We start from the raw sequence: 19421 nt of genomic DNA on the forward strand, positions 1-19421 counted from the left end.
TTTCTAAGCTCACCCAAAGGCATGCCATCTTTTCTGCCAGAGGCAAAAGACAGCAAACTAGCTCATAGCAGTCTAAACCAACAAACTACATCCACTACATATCTAGTGATATGAAGATGCAGAGACACCTCTGGTATGAACTGAACTTATGTATTGCAGAACCAGTTGAAGCATGAAGAGATGACCTGACATGACTGTCACAGAAGAGGCTCCGACTCGGGTTATCCCTTCAACATTTCCGCTTCTTTGTCAATAGTCTATTTTCATCACCAACAAGCCACGTATTTGCTTATAAAGTCGAGGTACATTGGGCTAGAACAACTAGCAGAATGGGACCAGCTGAAAAGGGAGGGGAGCCAAAGGAGACAGACAAATCACTCTCCATGATATTTGAAAAGTCATGGCAGTCAGGTGAAGTACCAGGTGACTGGAAAGAGGGAAAGACGGTTCCCATCTTTAAAATTTAAAAATTATATAAAGGAGGACCCCAGGAAATACTGACCTGTCAGCCTCACCTCTGTGCCTGGGAAGATCATGGCACACACTCCTAGAAGCCGTGCTAAGTCACAGGGAGGACAGGGAGGTGATTTAGGACAGCCAGCAAAACTTCACATCTGTTAGGCCACCAATATAGTGGTCTTCTATGATGGAGTGACTACATCAGTGGATGGGAAATGGCTATAGATGTAATTTATCTTCACTTTCATAAAGCCTTTGGCATGGCTTTACAGCCCCACAACATCATTGTCTCTAATTTGGAGAAAGATGGATTCGATTGCATAGACTTTTTGGTAGATGAGGAATTGGTTCAACAATCACACCCAGAGGTTAATGATCAATGGCTCAGATACCCAATGGACATCAGTGACAAGTGGTGTCCCTCAGGAGTCTCTAGTGGAACCAGTGTTATTTGATATCTTCATTAGTGACACAGACAAAGGAATTGAGTGCATCCTCAGCAAATTAGCAGATAACACCAAGCTGAGTGGTGCTGTTGATGCTTCTGAAGGATGGGATACCATCCAGAGGGACCTGAGTAAGCTCCAAAAGTGACCCTTGGGAATCTGATGAGGTTTAACAAGGCCAACTGCTGGTGCTGCACCTGGGTAGAACAACCCCTGGTATCAGCACAGGCTGGGCATGGACAGACCCAGAGCAGCCCTGCCCAGAAGGACTTGGGGGTGCTGTGCGTGAGAGGCTGCACATGGCCCGGCCATGGCACTCACAGGCCAGAGAGCCAAACGTGTCCTGGGCTGCATCCAGAGCCCCGTGGGCAGCAGGGGAGAGAGGGGATTCTGCCCCTCTGCTCTGCTCTGCTGAGACCCACCTGGAGCACTGCATCCAGAGCTGGGATCCCAGGACAGGAAGAACAGGGACCTGCTGCAGCCAGTCCAGAGGCTACCAAGATGATCAGAGGTCTCATACAAGGAAAGGCTGAGAGAATTTGAATTTTTAAGCCTGGAGAAGAGAAAGCTTCAGGGTGACCAAATTACAGCCTTCCAATACCTGAAGGGAGTATTCAACATAGACGGAATTTTCACAAGGGCACATAGAGGGGAGGTTTAATTTTGATATTAGGGAGAAATTCTTTACTGAGGGTGGTGAGGAACTGAAACAGGCTGCCCAGAGAAGTTGTGGATGCTCCATCCCCAGAAGTGTTCAAGGCCAGGCTGGATGGATCTCTAAGCAGCCCAACTCACTGAAGGGTCTTCCTGCCCACAGCTGGAGGCTGGAACTGGATGGTATTTAAGATCCCTTCCAAACCAGGCCATTCTGGGATTCTCTGACTATCCACAGAAGCAGTGGCACTCCCTGATGTTGTGCCTAACGAGCAAAGCCCCAGGGGAGGTCAAGACTTTCTTAGACAAAGCTAACCACTGCTAAGTGGTGCAGAATAGTTCACTCAGCATGAAAATGCCTGAAAGGAAAGCCACCACAGCATGCTGTATCGGACAAAAAGACCAATATCTAGGACCCATGAAGTAGAACTTAAAAAAAAACCCACAAAACTAACCATTTTAAAAGCAGCTTTCTAAAGAAGTTGGTGCCATACTTAATTCCAAGAAAACAGTATAGCTTGATGTATGAGAATAGGAAAAAAATTAATGCCAGCCTGTGGTCAAAGTAAGTGTACCTAAAGTACGCTTATATCCTCTAAATTTATAAAAGCTCTTAGCTTGACGGTGATTAACAGTTTGGCAGACACATTATTGCTACTGGCTTCACACAGTCACAGGAAACACGCTATGAATAGTACCACACTGCTGTGAAAGTAGTAGCAGACAGTAAGTTATAAGATGACCCTAAGTTTCTCTGTTCTATTATATCAGATAATCATGTCTCATCCAGAAACAGAATAGGTCACTGCTTATCCTGAGCACATTCCTTTGAGCTGGCAATATTCTATATGGAATAGGACACCAGATGATGATCAGTTTCCATCTTCGATTAGTTACAGTTGAAGGGAAGAGTCAAGATTTTTAAGTCTTCACTCCAGATGGAATTAGTATCTGTTCTCAGCTGTATTGTGTGAATGTGGGAGACATAACGAAGACTTCTGAAAGCAACAGGAAGAAGGAAAGGCATAGAGAACAACAGGACATGAAGGAAGAGGGTAAAAGGAGAACACAACCAGTCTTTCTGTGGAGAATGAAAGAACTTTTGAGAGGTATCTACTATACATCAGTAGAAAGATGCAGGATAAAGCACAGAGAGTAGTGGCACAGGATCAAAGACAAGGCCAATGGGGAAGAATGTTTCCTGTATTCAATGTACCAGAGCCTAAGGAGAGCAGTTTAGCAGCCACCAAATTCATCTGCACACATACAAGAAAGTTCAGCTTTCAATAAGAAACCATATTGTCTTGCCAGTGGGCAAGTCAGGATGCCAGGAGTTGAGCAAAATAAAAACTTATTTATAAATTTTCAAGTATTTTAATGTAGTATTAATTATGTAGATATATAAGTAATTTAATTTCAAATATTTTAATTTAGTATGAATTATGTGGATATATAAATATATATATACACATGTACACATAAAGAAAAGCATTATTTTATGGGTGTTATTTTATACACATATTTTTCAGTTGCTTTTCCAACTCCTTGTTTGTTCTGTACAAAGACAGACTCTCAATCAGCATGTGCTTGTAATAAACTGCACATGATAACTACAACACTCACGTTTTCATCTGATAGCCATAAGACAAACAAATAAAAACCAGGCATTAAACATAAGCAAACCTCTCTCCTGCTTCAGTTCAGGACAAACCAGAACACAAACAGAGCAACTCATATAAAAGATTTTCTCAGTAGTGTAACAAACTTTTCATTGCAAAGATGTTTAAACTCATATGATACCTTTCCCTACATCACTGAGATGAAATAAACTTTAGACACAGCTTTCTTTAGACAGAATCAGTTTTCCCATCACTGACTGGGCAGAAGACTGACTCAGTTTCCTTCTCTTCTGTTGTGCATGAACCTGTACTTTTTGGGTAAGCCTTTAATTGCTCAAGAAAAAGGACCCAAACTAAGAGGAATATTGAAAGACAGAGAATGTCACTAAGTTTCTCAACAGTCATCATAATGACTTTGGTCTGCTATGTCTCATTTTTAACTATGAATGCTTTACTTCATAGCTATGTTTGAATTCTCAAAAGTCATTAGAAAAAGCAATTACATTTTGGTGTTTTATAGCAATGTAATTTGACAGTAGGGAAAGGCAATATGAAAGAATGTGAAATCAGTAAAACATTATTTTGCCATAACACAGGAGACAGGATTATCCTTCTCATTCATTACCTAAACTGTAAAATAATCTTTTCCCACCAGTAAAAAAGTCATACCTGAAAATTATGTTTCCTGCACGATCAGCCTTCCATGCCTTCACAAGAGCAAAATCTCCTGTAATAGATTTCTCTAGAATAAAGTGACGGCCATCAAACTCCCTCACCTACAGAGAAAAGTCCAAAATTGAGATGTAGGTTTCTTCCAACAAATATCACATGTAATACTTATTTTAGGGGTTAATTTTGCAGACTGTTATATTTCAACCTCTTTTTGTACTCTGTAAAGTTTTTACTGAAAAGTTGTATGATAACAGAGAGGCGTGTAAACCCCAGTTTTATCATAGGCTATAAACCCCAGTTTTATTATAGTTTCTCTAGTGAAACATGAGAATCCATATTCCTCCTGCTCCATCTACTGGAATTAGCTATGCTTTGTCCTGCACATCTACCAGCTAAACAAAAACTGAAGTGCTAAAGCAGAATTACTGAAAAACGTCATAAGCACTGCCCACCACCAAATCCAAATCCAAGACAGACTACTCAAATCATGTCATCTAACAGACTGAATTTCATTTTGTTTTCCTGCATTTATGATCAATATTTGGAATGAATGATACTGTGCCCTGAAGCCAAAATATGGAAGAGGGACAGAGCTAGTATTTCAGTCCTATATTGAGAGATGAAAGACCACCTCTCTTAATGTAGAAGGTAAGAGTACACACAAATATTACTTGAGAGCTTCTTAAAGTTGCTGAAAAGGGAAGTATGAGAAAAGTGTATCAGATGTCAGTTTGCCAATACCATAAAAGGAGATCTGAGCCTTTATAAAATGATACTTCTGTGCAAAATGGATGTGGAGAATGGAATCAACAAATCACGCTAGTTATTTTATTAGCACCCCATCGTTATTAGACTGAGGAGAGTAAGAGAGATTTTCCCACAAATGTCAAAAGAAAAACAAAGTAAGAAAAATGTTATTAAAATTATAAGCTGTTTATTGAACAAAACATTCCTCTAAATGGTAAAACATCATAATGATGTATGCAGTAAAAAAATTAAGGGAATATAAAAGATTAAGACAATGTATAGATACTGCAAATAGTCATGTATAAAATACATGAAAAGCATGGGTTAGGGTGGAATCACCTTTACCCCAGAAATGCTCTTGAGGTGAAAGGTAATGTTATATGCAGCCTAATTGGAACATACAATATTAGCCCCACCCATTTCTTCAAGAAACATTATGGCACTGAGACATCTCTTCCCTTCTCCAAATTCTACATCCAACTTCAAAATGAAACCCTTGTTTCTCCCTTGAAAGCCACAGTCTTTTTATTTCTTTGCAGTTTTAAAAACTGAGACTAAACTAAATTGCATTTCAAATGTTGGGAAATGCATTCCCTGAAATTTAAGTCAACTGAGCTCTTCCCAGTTTAACATGAGAATGCCCCATTTCTTCTAAGGCTGAAGCTCCATGTGCAGCTGCAGGGCTGCTTACTGCATAGGGGAGGATTTAAGGAGCACCTGCTCCACTAACAGGTTTTAGTTTGAACTTAGTTTGAATACACAGTGAAGTTGGTCAAAGAATGGTCAAGTGAAGAGTAACTCACTTGGACCAGGTCTTGATGCTAAATCACTCTAGAACTGTAAAAACTTCTTTAATACATCACAGGGCACAGCAGTAAGCAATGGAAGCAAAGCTAATGTGTCTGGTACCACAGACACCCAGTTAAATGAATACAGTAAAGTTAAACTTAACTCCTTCTTAAACACTTGCTTATCTTGTAAATATGTTGGAAATTAACGTATTTACAAGATAAATAGTCTGCAATCAGACGTCTTACCTCTCTTGGCTGGCTGGCAATGGCAATGGTGCCATCTGTGTTGTACTTGATGGGTGCGCCCCCTTCCTGCACAAGCGTCCCATAGCCAGTACTGGTGTAAAATGCTGGGATTCCAGCTCCTCCTGCTCTAATACGTTCAGCAAGTGTACCCTACAACAAAGGGAAAACACATTTAAGAAATCATCATTTGGGAACAACAAATCAAACTTTGATGAATGGCTTGCATTAACTTTATTTTATATCCTGTTCATTCCTTCTGCACACAGTAGACAGGTGTAATCATCTGTTTCTTCCTCACATTTTAGCTTTCCCGTGTGGGTCTAGTACTGGATATGGAAAGAAATGCTTGACACACAGTCATGAACTGCTGGAGATGACACTGTCATACAACTACCTCCCAAATGCCAGGGCCCAGCACTTGGCTATGTCTCCTCTCCTTCAGTTTGTTTCCCAACCAATTATTCTTGAGAATAGTACAGAGTTATTTTTCTCTTTCCCACCTGGCTACATATTCTAGAGGGTTTTTCTTCTCTAACAGAAGTACATTTTTCAACATTCTAAGAAAAACTTCAGAACCCATTCCTAGTCAAAACAGCCAAGCATGGCAGATTGAGAAAGAAAGAGGGAGTCCAGTAATTTGGGTTGCCTGTGCCAAGAATACCAAAAAGCTAACAGAGCAGTTTTTATACTCTCTTTGACCACCCTGTCTGCACTCTTCTCTATGTCCAGCTTTAGTACAGGACACTAACAGCAAAAATTCCTAATTCGCCTTAATTATGGCCTAATGGCCAAAGATGTGTGTTTGCTTTTCATAAGTGTCATTTCCTAGATTTTTTTTTAAAATATTCTCCTGGATTCAAAGCAAGACAAAAACATCATGGTCAATTACTCAGTTTAACAGCCTCTACAACATAAGATTTTATTTTCCCGTTATCCTGCAAGAAACACAATGGCCTCTGGTTAGTTTTCAAAATGGTGGCAAGACGCAGATGCAAACCATGCAATGATACGGTCCTGTGTTCTAAGAAACCTTATCATTTCAAGATCTCACCATGATGCTTTCCTTACTGTGCAACAATAATACAAAAGTCTCCCACTTTGTCTAAGGTTATACCACACTATTTTAGGAAAGACTATTTTTCTTGACACAAATATTTAAAATCCCCACATTTGAAATGGTAATTCAAATAGGAGATAATTAATTCACCTTACTGTTTCCCCTTTCATATTGTAGAACCATTATTTCCATGCTGGATCTACATAACTTATCTGTAGTCCACAGAGCCAGCTACGTGTCTGAGGAGTTCATGGTCACCTAGGTGAAAGTACTGAACATTAAATAGGAGGGAAAAGAATGCATTGTGAGATTTGTGACATTTGAAACATCAGACATGACAAGTGTCTGGCTATTTTCAGGTCTGCTGACTAGGTATAAAAGGAACTTTTCCACTCATGTCTGTCATTCTAAGAAACATTCTCTCACAGCATCCTCATAGGCAAGCTCAGGTAGAATGGACTGGATGAGAGGGTAGTGATATTAATTGAGAACTGGCTGAATGGTAGTCCCAGAGCGTTACAATCAGTGGCACAGGATCTAGCTGGGAAAGCCTGTCAGGGGTCAATACAGGGCCCACTATTGTTTAACTTTTCATCAATGGCTTGGAGGAAGAGCAGATGCCTCCTCAGCACGTTTGCTGATGACACAAACCTGGGAGGGGTGGCTGATACCCCAGAGAGTGCTGCAGCCCTTCAGAGGGACCTTGGCAGACTGGAGAAATGGGCAGAGAAGAACAATCTGAAATTCAGCACAGGAAAACCCAGGGTCCTGCACCTGAGGAGGAATGATCCACGCACCTGTACAGGCCAGGGGCTGGGCTGCTGGGAAGCAGCTTGGTGGAGAAGGACCTGAGGGTCCTGGTGTCCGTAAGCCAGCAGTGTGTCCTTGGGGCCAAGGCCAGGGGTGTCCTGGGGTGCATCAGGAAAAGCATCATCAACAGGAGATGGGAGCTTCATCGTGGAAGCTGACTCTGCCCCTCTCCTGAGCCCTGGTGAGGCGAGGTCTGGACTGCTGTGTCCAGTTCTGGGCTCCTCAGGACAAGAGAGAAACGGAACTCCTGGAGATGGTCCTGGAGTGAAGAGTAACAGAGATGCTCAAGGGAATGGAGTATCTCTCTTGTGAGGAAAGGCTGAGGGAGTTGGGCCTGTTTGGCCTCAAGCAGAGGTGACTGAGAAGGGACACCTTATCAATGCCTGTAAATATCTGAAGAAGGGGTGTCAAGAGGAGGAACCAGGCTCTGTTCAGGGGTCCTGAACAACAGGACAAGAGGCAAGGGACAGATAATGATGCACAGGAAGTTCCACCTGAAGATAAGGAAGAAATTCTTTACTCTGACATTGACCACACACTGGAACAGATTGCTCAGAGAGGTCATGTAGTCTTCTTCACTGGAGATATTCAAGCACCATCTGAACACAATCTTGTGCCATGTGCTCTGAGATGACCCTGCTTGAGCAAAGAGGTTGGACCAGATGACCCACTGTGGGTCCTTCCAACCCGACCCATTCTGATTCACGAGAGAGGGAGCTCAAAATACCAACCTTAATGAAAACTTAACACAATTGTTTTTCTCAGACATTTATATAAAGAGATGTTGAAAGCCCAAATTTTATGTGTCACCTCTGAAAACGCCACACACTAACATGCTGTAATCTTTCAAGTCAGAACACCAACTTCATAGAAGCTGATCTCAATAGAATATAACTGGTATCAATGATTTTAGGATCTCATTGCATTCATGCTATATGGTAGCTTGGCAGTGCCAAAATAATTAAAAATGCAGTGCTAAAAAGTAAAGTTTTAAATTTGCTTATAACAGTATAGACAGATCCATTTTGCTAAGAGTTAATGAACAAGCCAAAAAGGGTTTTATCCCACAAGGAACGAAATCTCCGAATTTGATTCCTGCCCACTAGATGGCAGGCACTGCACATGCAACATCCCCAAAACCTGCCACCAAGACAGGAACAGAGCAGCTTCTTGACTTCCTTCCCTTTATAAACTTCAGATGAATATAATCTATTATTAATTAATTAATTCCATTAAAGGAATTCACACAAATAACACACAGTCAGTTCTTAACTGATGCATGACCCTAAGATGGTGCATTGGCTTTGCAAGGTTTTTGTAGCTAGAGGGGTGGTTTCTGTGAGAATATGCCAGAAGCTTCCCACAGTGTCCACAGAACCAGTGCCAGGTGGTTCCAAGACTAAGCCCATCAGCAACAGTGTAGTGCCTCTGGGACAGCGTGTTGAGGAAGGAGACCCTTTTCCACAGATGTAAGAGCATCCAGCAGAGAGGAGTGAGAATATGTGAGAGGAACAGCTCTGGAGGCATCAAGGAGAGTGAAGGAAGAGGGTCAGGAGCTGCTCCAGGTGCCAGAGCAGAGATTCCCCTGCAGCCCGTGGCAAGACCACAGTGAGGCAGCTGTGCCTGTGCAGCCCATGGTGAGCCACATGGGAGCACAAATCCACCAGCAGCCCCTGAAGGATCCCACACCCAAGCAGGTAAATGCCTGGAAGAAGGCTGTGACTCCATGGGAAGCCCATGATGGAGCAGGCTCCTGGCAGGACCTGTGGCCCCCAAGGAAAGAGGAGCTCAAGCTGGAGCAGGTTTGTTGGCAGGACTTGAGACTCCACAGGGAATCCATGTTGGAGCACGAAGAAGGTCGGGTTGGGGTAAAGTGTGTGTAGGGGAAGGGGGTGTTAAGATTTGGTTTTACTTCTCTTAGCCACTCTGATTTGACTGACATAAACTAAATTAAGTTCCTCAAGATGAGTCTATGGTGCCCAAGACCATAACTGTTGAGTGATCTCTGTCTTTACTTATCTCAACCCATGAGACTTTTGTTATATTTTCTCTTCCCTGTCCAGCTGAGGGGAGTTGAGAGTGAGGCTTTGGTGAGCACCCGGAATCCAGTCAGGGTCAGCCCACCACAGATGGCAAGTGTCTTCTGCACACAAGCAAAACGTTTCAATTGCTAAACAATTTTGTAAGACCACTTAGGCATTATTCTACTCAATATTTTAGATGAAAAGAAACCACTGTCTTAGAGACACTCCTTACCTGTGGTGTAAGCTCAACTTCAAGCTCACCAGATAAATACTGGCGTTCAAATTCAGCGTTCTCTCCAACATACGATGACACCATGCGTTTTATCTGTTTTGTCTGAAGCAGAAGGCCAAGTCCAAAATTGTCAACACTGTGTAGAAAATGCCAGACAAAACAGTTTTATTGTTTAAAAAAACACTTGATAAGCTGTAATGACTTAAGAATAAAGAACAGAGTTATCTCCCCCACACATAATGAATTGAAGACAAAAATCAAATTCTAGCCTTTAGAGGGCAAGGCATCAAAGCTTCAATTAAAATTTAATATTTCAGTTTTCAGACCTCATCTCTTCCAAGACACAGAATACATCCAAAAAGTTCCAGTTAAAGTCATTTCACATGTCAGCAGCTAAAAATTACCAGCTTGACAAGTGGTGTTATTTTACGTATCTGCTCCTTTAAAAAGCCTTACTAAATTAATAAAAAGTCAGACATGGCTTTGAGTGAATAAAGACATATTTTTGTTTACACTCCTGCTCCCTGGGAAAAAGACAAGTGATTGGTTAGTATGGTTTGTATGCTATATTGTGTTCTACTGGATTAGAAACATTTTTCAGGAGTTCCTGCAACCAAGGTTTCTCTGTAAAAAGTGCTACTTCAATTCAAGGAAATATGAGGTTAACATATAAATATGGAAATAAACATAGATGATATTATAAAGACATGTTTCTTTCACTTTTCCAGCCTGTTATGCAGGATGCCAGCAGACTGGTACATGTGTGTGAAGCTCCTCCCCATTTATGTTGGTCGCTGCATCATACAAGCAGGGAACTCAGACCTTCCAGTCCCTCTACAAAAAAGATGCCATGATGCAGAATTTCCTCACAAAAAATTATGTATATCTGCCATGAGTTGGTCAATTCAATATGACTTAATTATCCACACAATGGCTTGACCCTTCCGGATAGAAATACAGAAAAATATTAAAATAATCTTTTATGTAATCAATTATTCAGCACTTTGTAATTAACACACATGTGCTTACAATGTATGAATCCTGTTCACACTTCCTGAAGAAGAGCTCCAAAGAAAGACCAGATTAAAAAACTTTACTATTATGCAGTATTCATTTTCAAATATAAAAGTGGAAATGCTTGCCAGCCACAGCACAGGCTGCAGTGCTGCAGGTGAAGGGAGAGGGGCTGAGTGAGCAGGACCAGCACCAGCTCTTCCTCTCCCACCACAATACTCAGAGAGCTGCATGGACAGACATGCAGTCCCAGTGCCTTCGCAACTGCAGCCATTATGAGCACTATTTTAAGGTTAGGACTATTTTTAGGAGGTGGCCCACTTCAGTGCATACTCAAGCACTTTTGAAACTGGATGAGAGGAAGTGAAACAAGCTTCTCTGACCTGGTTCTCTGAATTTATTCTATGTTCTCCAGATACAAAAGAATGTGATTTATTACAAAAGCTTGCTCCACTCTCCAACTCTGACCGATTAAAAAAAAAAAGTTAAAAATCTAACCATGATGCAACTTCCAAAATGTTCTGGTGCCAAAGCCTTGGGACTAAAATGTGCGTTGCCTAGAAACAACCAGTGTTTTTAACTCCCCGCAAGAAAAAAAATCCTCCAGTCTGAAACTGGAAGACCTAAGAATAGAGAAGAAAGAGGAGTCTTGTGGGCAAAGAGATTACAAAAAAAGAATAAAAAAAAAAGCCAGAATTTCCTGTATAGATTAATTCAAAGCAAGACAATTCCTCTCACATGAAAACCATCAAACCCTGACATCTCATTATAAAAGGTAGTAAAGAAATGTAAAAGACCAGTAAACATCTGATGGTAGTTAAATGGGTTGGTGTAATTATGGCACTGTGTGGCAAAAGTGCAGAATTTAAACAAAACTGTACAGTGCTTCCTAGTGCAAGAACAACAGGAAGCTTCCTGAACTGCCTGCAAGCCAGACTTTGCAATCTCTGTGTATCATTCAGGTGGCTAACACTGCTCTTACCATTACAAAACTTGAAAGTTACCAAATAGAAAAAAAAACTTCTTCATGAAGACAATGAAATACTGTGTGCATTGATGTAAGAAATGATGGCAACAGAGGGTCAGGAGCAGATTTGTAATGGTTAAAGAAATTTCTCCTTCATTTCACTAAGATCCATAATCCTTGCTCCTATATTCTCAGAAGCAGTTACCAAAGCATATTGTCCTTAATAGGATTTTGCATATCATCCTGCAGGATTCCATGTGGATACACTTGATTCCCTGATCTACTACTGTGAGGTATCTTCTATCAAGAAATACTGAAACTTCTATCAAGAAATACTGAAACATAGTTATGAAGAAATTAAGCAGAAAGTTGCACAAAGGTTATTCTGTCACACTCATGCCAAGTTGTTCTTCACTTCTTAAGCCACTCTTTCTTACTCTTCTCCTCAAATATAGCCAATCTGTTCAAAAACAAAATTGCTGTGAGGATCCATTACTGAGCATACAACAAGGTCATATTTCCCTAGCACAATGAGAACAGGAATTTCACCTTTCAAAAGTCAGGCGCCAGGAGTCTCTGCCTGCCTGGTAGCACTACTCCCACAGGCATTTAATCTTCAAAGCAACAGCACAAAATCCTGTTGCCATTACTCATATAGGGCTTTTTTAGATGTACATTTCTTGAAAGAAAATACACTGCCATCCATCTCTTTTGAGGATGCAATCTGTATTTAGGTTTCCAGCTAAAATAACCCTTTTGCGTTCACATGCATCAGTTTTCATGTGCCTTCAAAAACCCATTTTGAGCACTTCAGCATATTTTATGTTTCCCATGTTTTTCTCTTACATGTCAATGTTCCAAGAAACACACATTTCACACAGAAAACACTGTTCTCACTCCTATTTTCCCTACCTTTTGATTTTCATGAGACATCTCTATCAAAGATTACAACTTTCAAAAACCCTCTGGTATATGGATACTTCTTTCAATATAACACTTCTGTGGCAATTTTGAGTTATTAGTTCTCCCTTGCTGTCTTTTGCTACTTTCTTGATCATGTTGTTTTAAGCAAAGAGCTTTTGAACTTTTCAGCTTTGATTATGTTTACCCTCAAAATGTTACCTACAAAAATTTGCCTTGCAGGCTACACTCCACCTTTCAAACAGCAACCATAGAAAGAAAAAAAAGAACCTTTACTGAGTGCATGAAAAGAATACACCCCATAAACCTATTTCAAAAGCTAGATTCAGTGCTTTACAAATTAAAACAAAGGTAAATGCAATAAAAATAGGCTGCCCTAGATAGGAAGCAAGAAGGTGTGGTAGAAGTTTACATAGCTGTTATGAGTGCAGTCAGAAAAGGGAAAGTACACATTAGTGCTAGACACTGAATGCATTCTTTTAACTTCAGATATGTTTGGATTTCTAGAAGTTTGCCCATTCTGTATTAAGATGAAAAGTGAATCAACAGAATACAGGAAGTGCATACAGAAAAAGAAAACTAGGCATTCATCAAAGATGTCAGTGACCCAAGTTACCCAAACTATTGATATAGACAAGAAAAATTAAGGAGCTCTAATTGTCTAGCAATACATTCATTCCAGCTGTTTTGTCCCTCTCAGACCTACAAAAACTTCCTGACAAAAACTATGTCTGCCTTTTCTAATTTAAAAAATTCACCAAATATGACTCCCAGACAGATGTAGCCCACACATCTCCAGTGTACTGGAAGTAGTCAAAGGCAACATGTCAGTATTTCACTGCAGATAAACAATAATCGGCTGTTCTTAGCCATTCTTCTTTGGTGTCTCAAGCATAACACATTCTACAGCATCACAGGGAAGAAGAGATTACCAAAGTTTCCAAACTGATAAAAAGCCTCCCACACCAACAAGCCCCACACAGCCTGATGAAGTAGGAAATAAAAAGCTGCATTCTTAAGCAGAAAAAAATGGCTACTTCGAATTTCACACTCTCTGGCACAAAACATACAATGGCTTATTGTTAGGGGGGTTGTGTAAAAGCAAACGTCACAAGACAATTACAACTCTCCTCTCTGTCTGCCTTTGTAAAGATATTTATTTGTTTCTAAAACGTGGGTGTGGTCAGAACAGACTGGCTGCATTTACTGGATGGAAAGCAGCATCAATTAGAATGAGGGCCTCCTTCTAGATTTCTTAAAGAGATAGCTCCCTCTACTAATTGTTCAAAGATTCTTCAGAAGCTGATATTCCTGAGGGATTACACATAACCAGAATTATTAGTTATGAAATATTAAAATGAATATATTGAGTTTTGGAGAATTAAAACATGTTAATCAAGGAGCTAACATGATGCACCCCCTAATCTTCCTCCTCTCATAATTTGGGGACCGGAAAGATAGGAGCGTAAAACTACACCACCCCTGAAGACAACAGATTGAGAAGGAAAAGTATGCAGTAAGAATCCTGTGGCAAGGCTCCACCTCAGGCAGAAACTGAAGTTTCTGCAACTAGCTGTTGCTGCAAAAAAATGCACATAAATGGTTGGTTCTACTCCTGGAAAACATTTTATGTAAATATACCAGTCAGCTTCTGGAGACAGACAGGCAGTCTTTTTAGGTATTCTTCAGCTCCAAGTGTTACATAATGAAGCATGAAACTTGGTAACAGATGGACCTGTTTCAGAGCTAGAAATTTTCTTGGCAATAGGCTAGGGGTGAGGAAAGGAAACAATTTCCTCTGACATTCTCCACGTAGAAGATGAGAGGCTGATTTTATTTGCAACATCAGCTTTGCAGTCTTCAAAAGGATTTGCTCCAAATTACATGCAATTATGCCTTCTGACAGATCCACAATTGCTAAGGAAGACCAGATATGCTTCCCAACTAAAAGGAATGCATCAATCACTACCTGCATGGCATTTCTTAGCAGCAGAGACTTAAACTTTCAGGCTCACAGGGGTGCCTGACTATAGCATGAAACTTTACCAACATGAAAGTTATGTGGACAGAGGTACCACCCACGTTCTTAGGGACACACGTTCCACAGTTCACAAAAATAAAGTATAAACCTGGCAGCCCTAGAAAGATCCTTAACGGCCTTTGTGCAGAAAATTAATAAATGCCTACTAGATGGTGTTTGCTGGAAGACATGGAACAAAAGTGCAAGCACACCCAGGGCAAAATTAATGCAGACAATCATATAACAGTTCTTTATATCTCATCTTCCCCAGTCTTACAGCTGGCTCATAACAATGACACTATGTCTCACAATAATTTCTCCATCTATAAGGTTACTAAAGAGCTAGCTCAGATGATAATGTGTTTCTCCTTGTCTGTCCCTCACTTCCCAAAGGGTACCCAAGAATGAGAACAAGATGAGGAATAGGAGTTAACTAACAGACAGAGAGAAACAGACAGATTCAGCTCACAGAAAGGTAAATTATTCAGAGATATAATGCTTATTTGCTTTGTTTTTCTTGACTTTAGCCAAATGTCTTGACATTGTCTTCAGGCAGCTTCTTTTCCTAGGACATTTTCCCATATGTCTGACTGCAAATTTCTAAATAGAAAGCAAAAAAAGACAGGATGAAGCTCTCTGAAGAAAGAAAAAAGAAGATCTCTGTAGACTGAAAAAAGAGGTGGAAGAGAGAAATATGGGTGCTGCCATATGCTATGGCAATCCTGCCCAGGAGACAATGACAGGGAGGGAGGGAGGGAGGGAGGGAGGGAAGCAAGGGAGGGAAGCAAGGGAGGGAAGGGAGGCCAGGGTTGTGGAAAATCACAAAGCCCTCGGAGCAAACTGGCATTCCTGAGCCTTACTCTCCCTCTACTCTTTCTCTGCAGTGTCTGCACTGGGCCCTTGTCCTTCTGCTACTGAAGTATTCTCATGGGAACTCTGTCCTCTCTGCTCTCATAAGTTCCTCTTGAGTCTCACAGCAAAATGGCAGTATTGTTCCTCTAACATCCTCCTCCAAAAATGATGCTCTTCTGCTGTGACAGTCATGGGTGCAGGCATATAGGCCAAGTCTATACAAGGCAGATAATTTCTCAAGAGGAGAAATACTGCAGATTGCATGGTTACATCAGCAGCAGTCTCCTCTCCCCACACTCCTTTCTGGTATGAAATGGTGTACTGTGTTTTTATAATAACAAGTAAAACAACTCTATTCAGAACGTCTAAAATGTACCATATTTTTCTTTAACAGAGAAGGTATAACGTATAGAAGTAATCTGATAAATATGTAAATTTCATCATGAATGCATCTTACTTTAAAAGTCACCTAGCCAAAAGACAGGCTTAACTTTCACTGAAATTTCTAAAACCCATTCCTCAACTATGCTGAGTTCTGTATCTATTTTTTTCTCATTTGTCATCACAACCAGAAAGCTATCTCCACAGCTGATTTCTCAACAGTTCCATGTAGTACAAAGTTAGTACAATTTGCCCTGCCAAAATCCTAAATCACCTCCACACTAAAATTAGCTTAGATGACCTAGGCAGATTTTCAGGGATTTGCAGTTCAAACAGTGTCAGCAATTTAACAACTGTAATAAAGCATCTGATTAGATTCTTTATAAAGAATGCAGACAATTTTAAAAAAATCAAATTCAAACAATCAAATTCACTGAAAAGATATAGTTTCCTGATTTTGGCAATTTGCCATGTGCAGGATTTTACATAACTCCACTCTTCTCTCTCTACTGAGAGAGGTATGAGTCACAGGTGTCCTTCTTTTTAATTTCTGAAAATACATCTAATTTGGGATATTTGAAGAACTTCTTATAAACATACAAAAATGACACACACCATGTAAGACACTCTGAGCATCACCTTGATCCCATCTCTGTGTACATACAAGCCTCCTTGACTGTTCTTCACACATTTTCAGTTACATTTAAACTTTCTGAACCAAGAGATTACCTAATTTGTTCCACTAAAACCACTCAATACTTAATACTATATGGAAGAACTTCACAACCTTCTGTGAATTTAAAACACAATTTCCACATGTTGGTATTTTTTTACATACAGATTTACATTTGAATATGTTTTTAATAAGGGTAAGTAATATTAAGACAGACAGACAGATAGATAGATAGATAATTTAGTAACAATAACAGTGGAATTAAGCCACATGATTTACATGAAAGAAAAACCAGGGAATCCACAGCAAAGATGGCAGACACATTCTGGTTTTAACAGAAATGTACCATTCAACCGTTAAACAACTGAAAAATGGGATAACCTGAAACATTTAACTTACAGAACATTTATCAAACCTGTCTTAAGTCAAAATTATTTAATTGTGAAGAATACAAAGATACATTTTGTGCTTTAGAATATGGAGTGCAGTAAGTTTACCACTGCATCTGATCCCCCAGAGTACTGCCTTTTGGGGACTTGGGAACCACAAATAGCCCAACCCATTAGGAAAACAAGAATATTATGCTTAACTGAGCTAAGTAATGGCACTCAGGCATCATGCTCAAAAGTGCAAATGCTTATCTCAAAGTCATCTTTTCCTTCCTAATGCATAATATTAAAATTGTAATATTAAAAGACCTTCAAAAAGAATAGAGAGACCAAAGGTTCAAAAAGCTGATAATGCCTTATAAGAACACAGTCTGAACCAGTGATAATCTGACAGATGCTGTCAATCTCCTTTCAGATGATCACCCAGGTGATAAGCAATTATGATCTTAAGTGTGACTTCTCTATTTTTAGTGTAAGTGAAAACCTTTTATTCAACATTACTGCATTCAAAAAGGATGCATTTTTAAGTCTCAAAAAACAGACAAAACCAAAATTTGCTAAAACAATCAGACCACACACACAGTTATCACAAATAATGGGCTTCATTTTCGGTCTGCAAAATTCAGCCTATTCAGGCGATAGGTACAATGAAAATGCTGATTTCAGTGTGTGATTATAACCAAAATTATGTATCCATTTTATTAAGCACAATTAATTAAAAGTAATAATGTCATGCACATTTTTTTAACTTTCATTTTAAATATTTGGCTATGTTGATAGTTTTTGTTACAACACAGGTCCTGAAACAACAGGTAGCCTGCATTAGTAAAGTTGTAGCATAGGCTGAGCCAAAACATCTAAATCCCAAGTTCCAAGTAACTTCAAATCAGAATGCAACAAGATACCATGAAGTTACATGGAGTTGAGAAAACAGCAAAAAAGGTATGGTATACTAAAGACAGCTATGTTGAGAATTTACTGAATCAATGTTTAAAATGAGATTTTAAACATGTATTTATTTATCCATTAATTTACTTTCATTTATTTATTATTTTAAAATATGTTTATTGTCTTTAATACTGGCAAATGTGGAATGGATCAAATTAAAACAATAATGAAGAAAATCCATAATAAAATGGATTTTGGTAGCCTACTGAGATGGAATACTCTCAATTTAAAGGGCTTACAAAAACACAGTGTAAATAAAGTACTTATAGTATGAACAATATAAGCAAAAGTTATAGGAGAAGGTATGAGAGGATGCATTTTAGAAGCACACCGATCTATCGCAGTTATCTCGCACTATTGCCCTGGTTCACGAGCTTCAGTTTCCCCTGCAGCAAGTTGTGTAAATACCAGAGGTACTGGGTATTTGAACGGCTTCACTTTCAAACACTTTGCCTTGTTTGGCTTGGCAAAAGAGTAACTGCTCTTAAAGGTGCTGTTTCACTGGCCAGCACACAGCATGAGCAGGAGCATAACATGCAGCAGCAGGCGGTAAGCTGAGCAATGTGACAAAGAGCACCCCATTAAACTACTGTACAACCTGTCATTGAAAAGTCTTAAGTAGGCCAAAAACAGGACTTCACTTGCCAGCAATTACACGATTTTAACAAGTTTTTGCAGGAGGAATCTCCTCCCAATTACACTGCAACACAGAACAGTAAGTAGGATGTGAACCTGTGAACATCCTACTCCTTTAAAGTTGTTTCCAGACACTGCCAAGCATTTCTAGGCTCTGCTGAACCTTGTTTCCAGCTAGAAAAGTTGGCAAGAACACTTCAGGACTTCCTAATTACTGCTTTCCCTTAGATGTAAGCGAATCGCTGTCTCCACTGCTGCTATTTTAGTTATAAACAGACAGCTCTGTAACATTCCATGGTTCTCACATATTGAAAGGCATGTGACTTAATCCATGCAGCTTCACTGCTCTCCAGAACAGGCTGTCTGTCCGTGCACTTGGCTCCTTCCCTGCTCCAATTACAAGCTGCCTGCTAACCCCCCGCAGGACAAGAACACCTGACCACAACCAATTACCTCCTATTTGCTGGAAGAGCTGGAGAAAAGAAAGCAGCTGCAGTCAAGAAACTGAAACACAGCCAGGCATCAACTGCAACACAAGGTCATCAAAGAAAAGCACACTAAACCATATGGCAATTTGAAAGTGGCAAATTACTCATTCCACAGAGTGCCTGACACCTCAACATTACAGGAACAATTGACCCTTTGAATACGACTGCTGTAGGGTATATGATTGCTGTGCTCCTTCAGTTGCAAAAGCATTTATTAGTGTTCTAATATTTGATAATACCACTAAACTTTTGGACATGGTATTAGAAGATGCTAAGAAGATGTATGGTATTAGAAAAGCATACTTTTTTACAGGCTAATTAGAAGATTAAAAATTGTATCAATTGCTCTTATGAGAATTCTGACTTTATTTCTGA

General features: G+C 39.9%; 1 protein-coding gene across 1 annotated transcript in view; it reads right to left on the bottom strand.

Annotated features, from left to right (window-relative positions):
- OXCT1 (3-oxoacid CoA-transferase 1) overlaps positions 1–19421 on the bottom strand; it is an 81930-nt gene that overhangs the window by 55463 nt on the left and 7046 nt on the right. The window contains exons 4-6 of the mRNA XM_038123577.1: positions 9758–9893; positions 5635–5784; positions 3848–3954 (exon numbers count right to left, since the gene is read on the bottom strand). Coding sequence (XP_037979505.1) covers positions 3848–3954; positions 5635–5784; positions 9758–9893 — 393 coding nt within the window. The remainder of the gene's footprint in view (positions 1–3847; positions 3955–5634; positions 5785–9757; positions 9894–19421) is intronic.

Source organism: Motacilla alba, chromosome Z (genome assembly GCF_015832195.1).
Source record: "Motacilla alba alba isolate MOTALB_02 chromosome Z, Motacilla_alba_V1.0_pri, whole genome shotgun sequence".
NCBI lineage: Eukaryota > Metazoa > Chordata > Aves > Passeriformes > Motacillidae > Motacilla > Motacilla alba.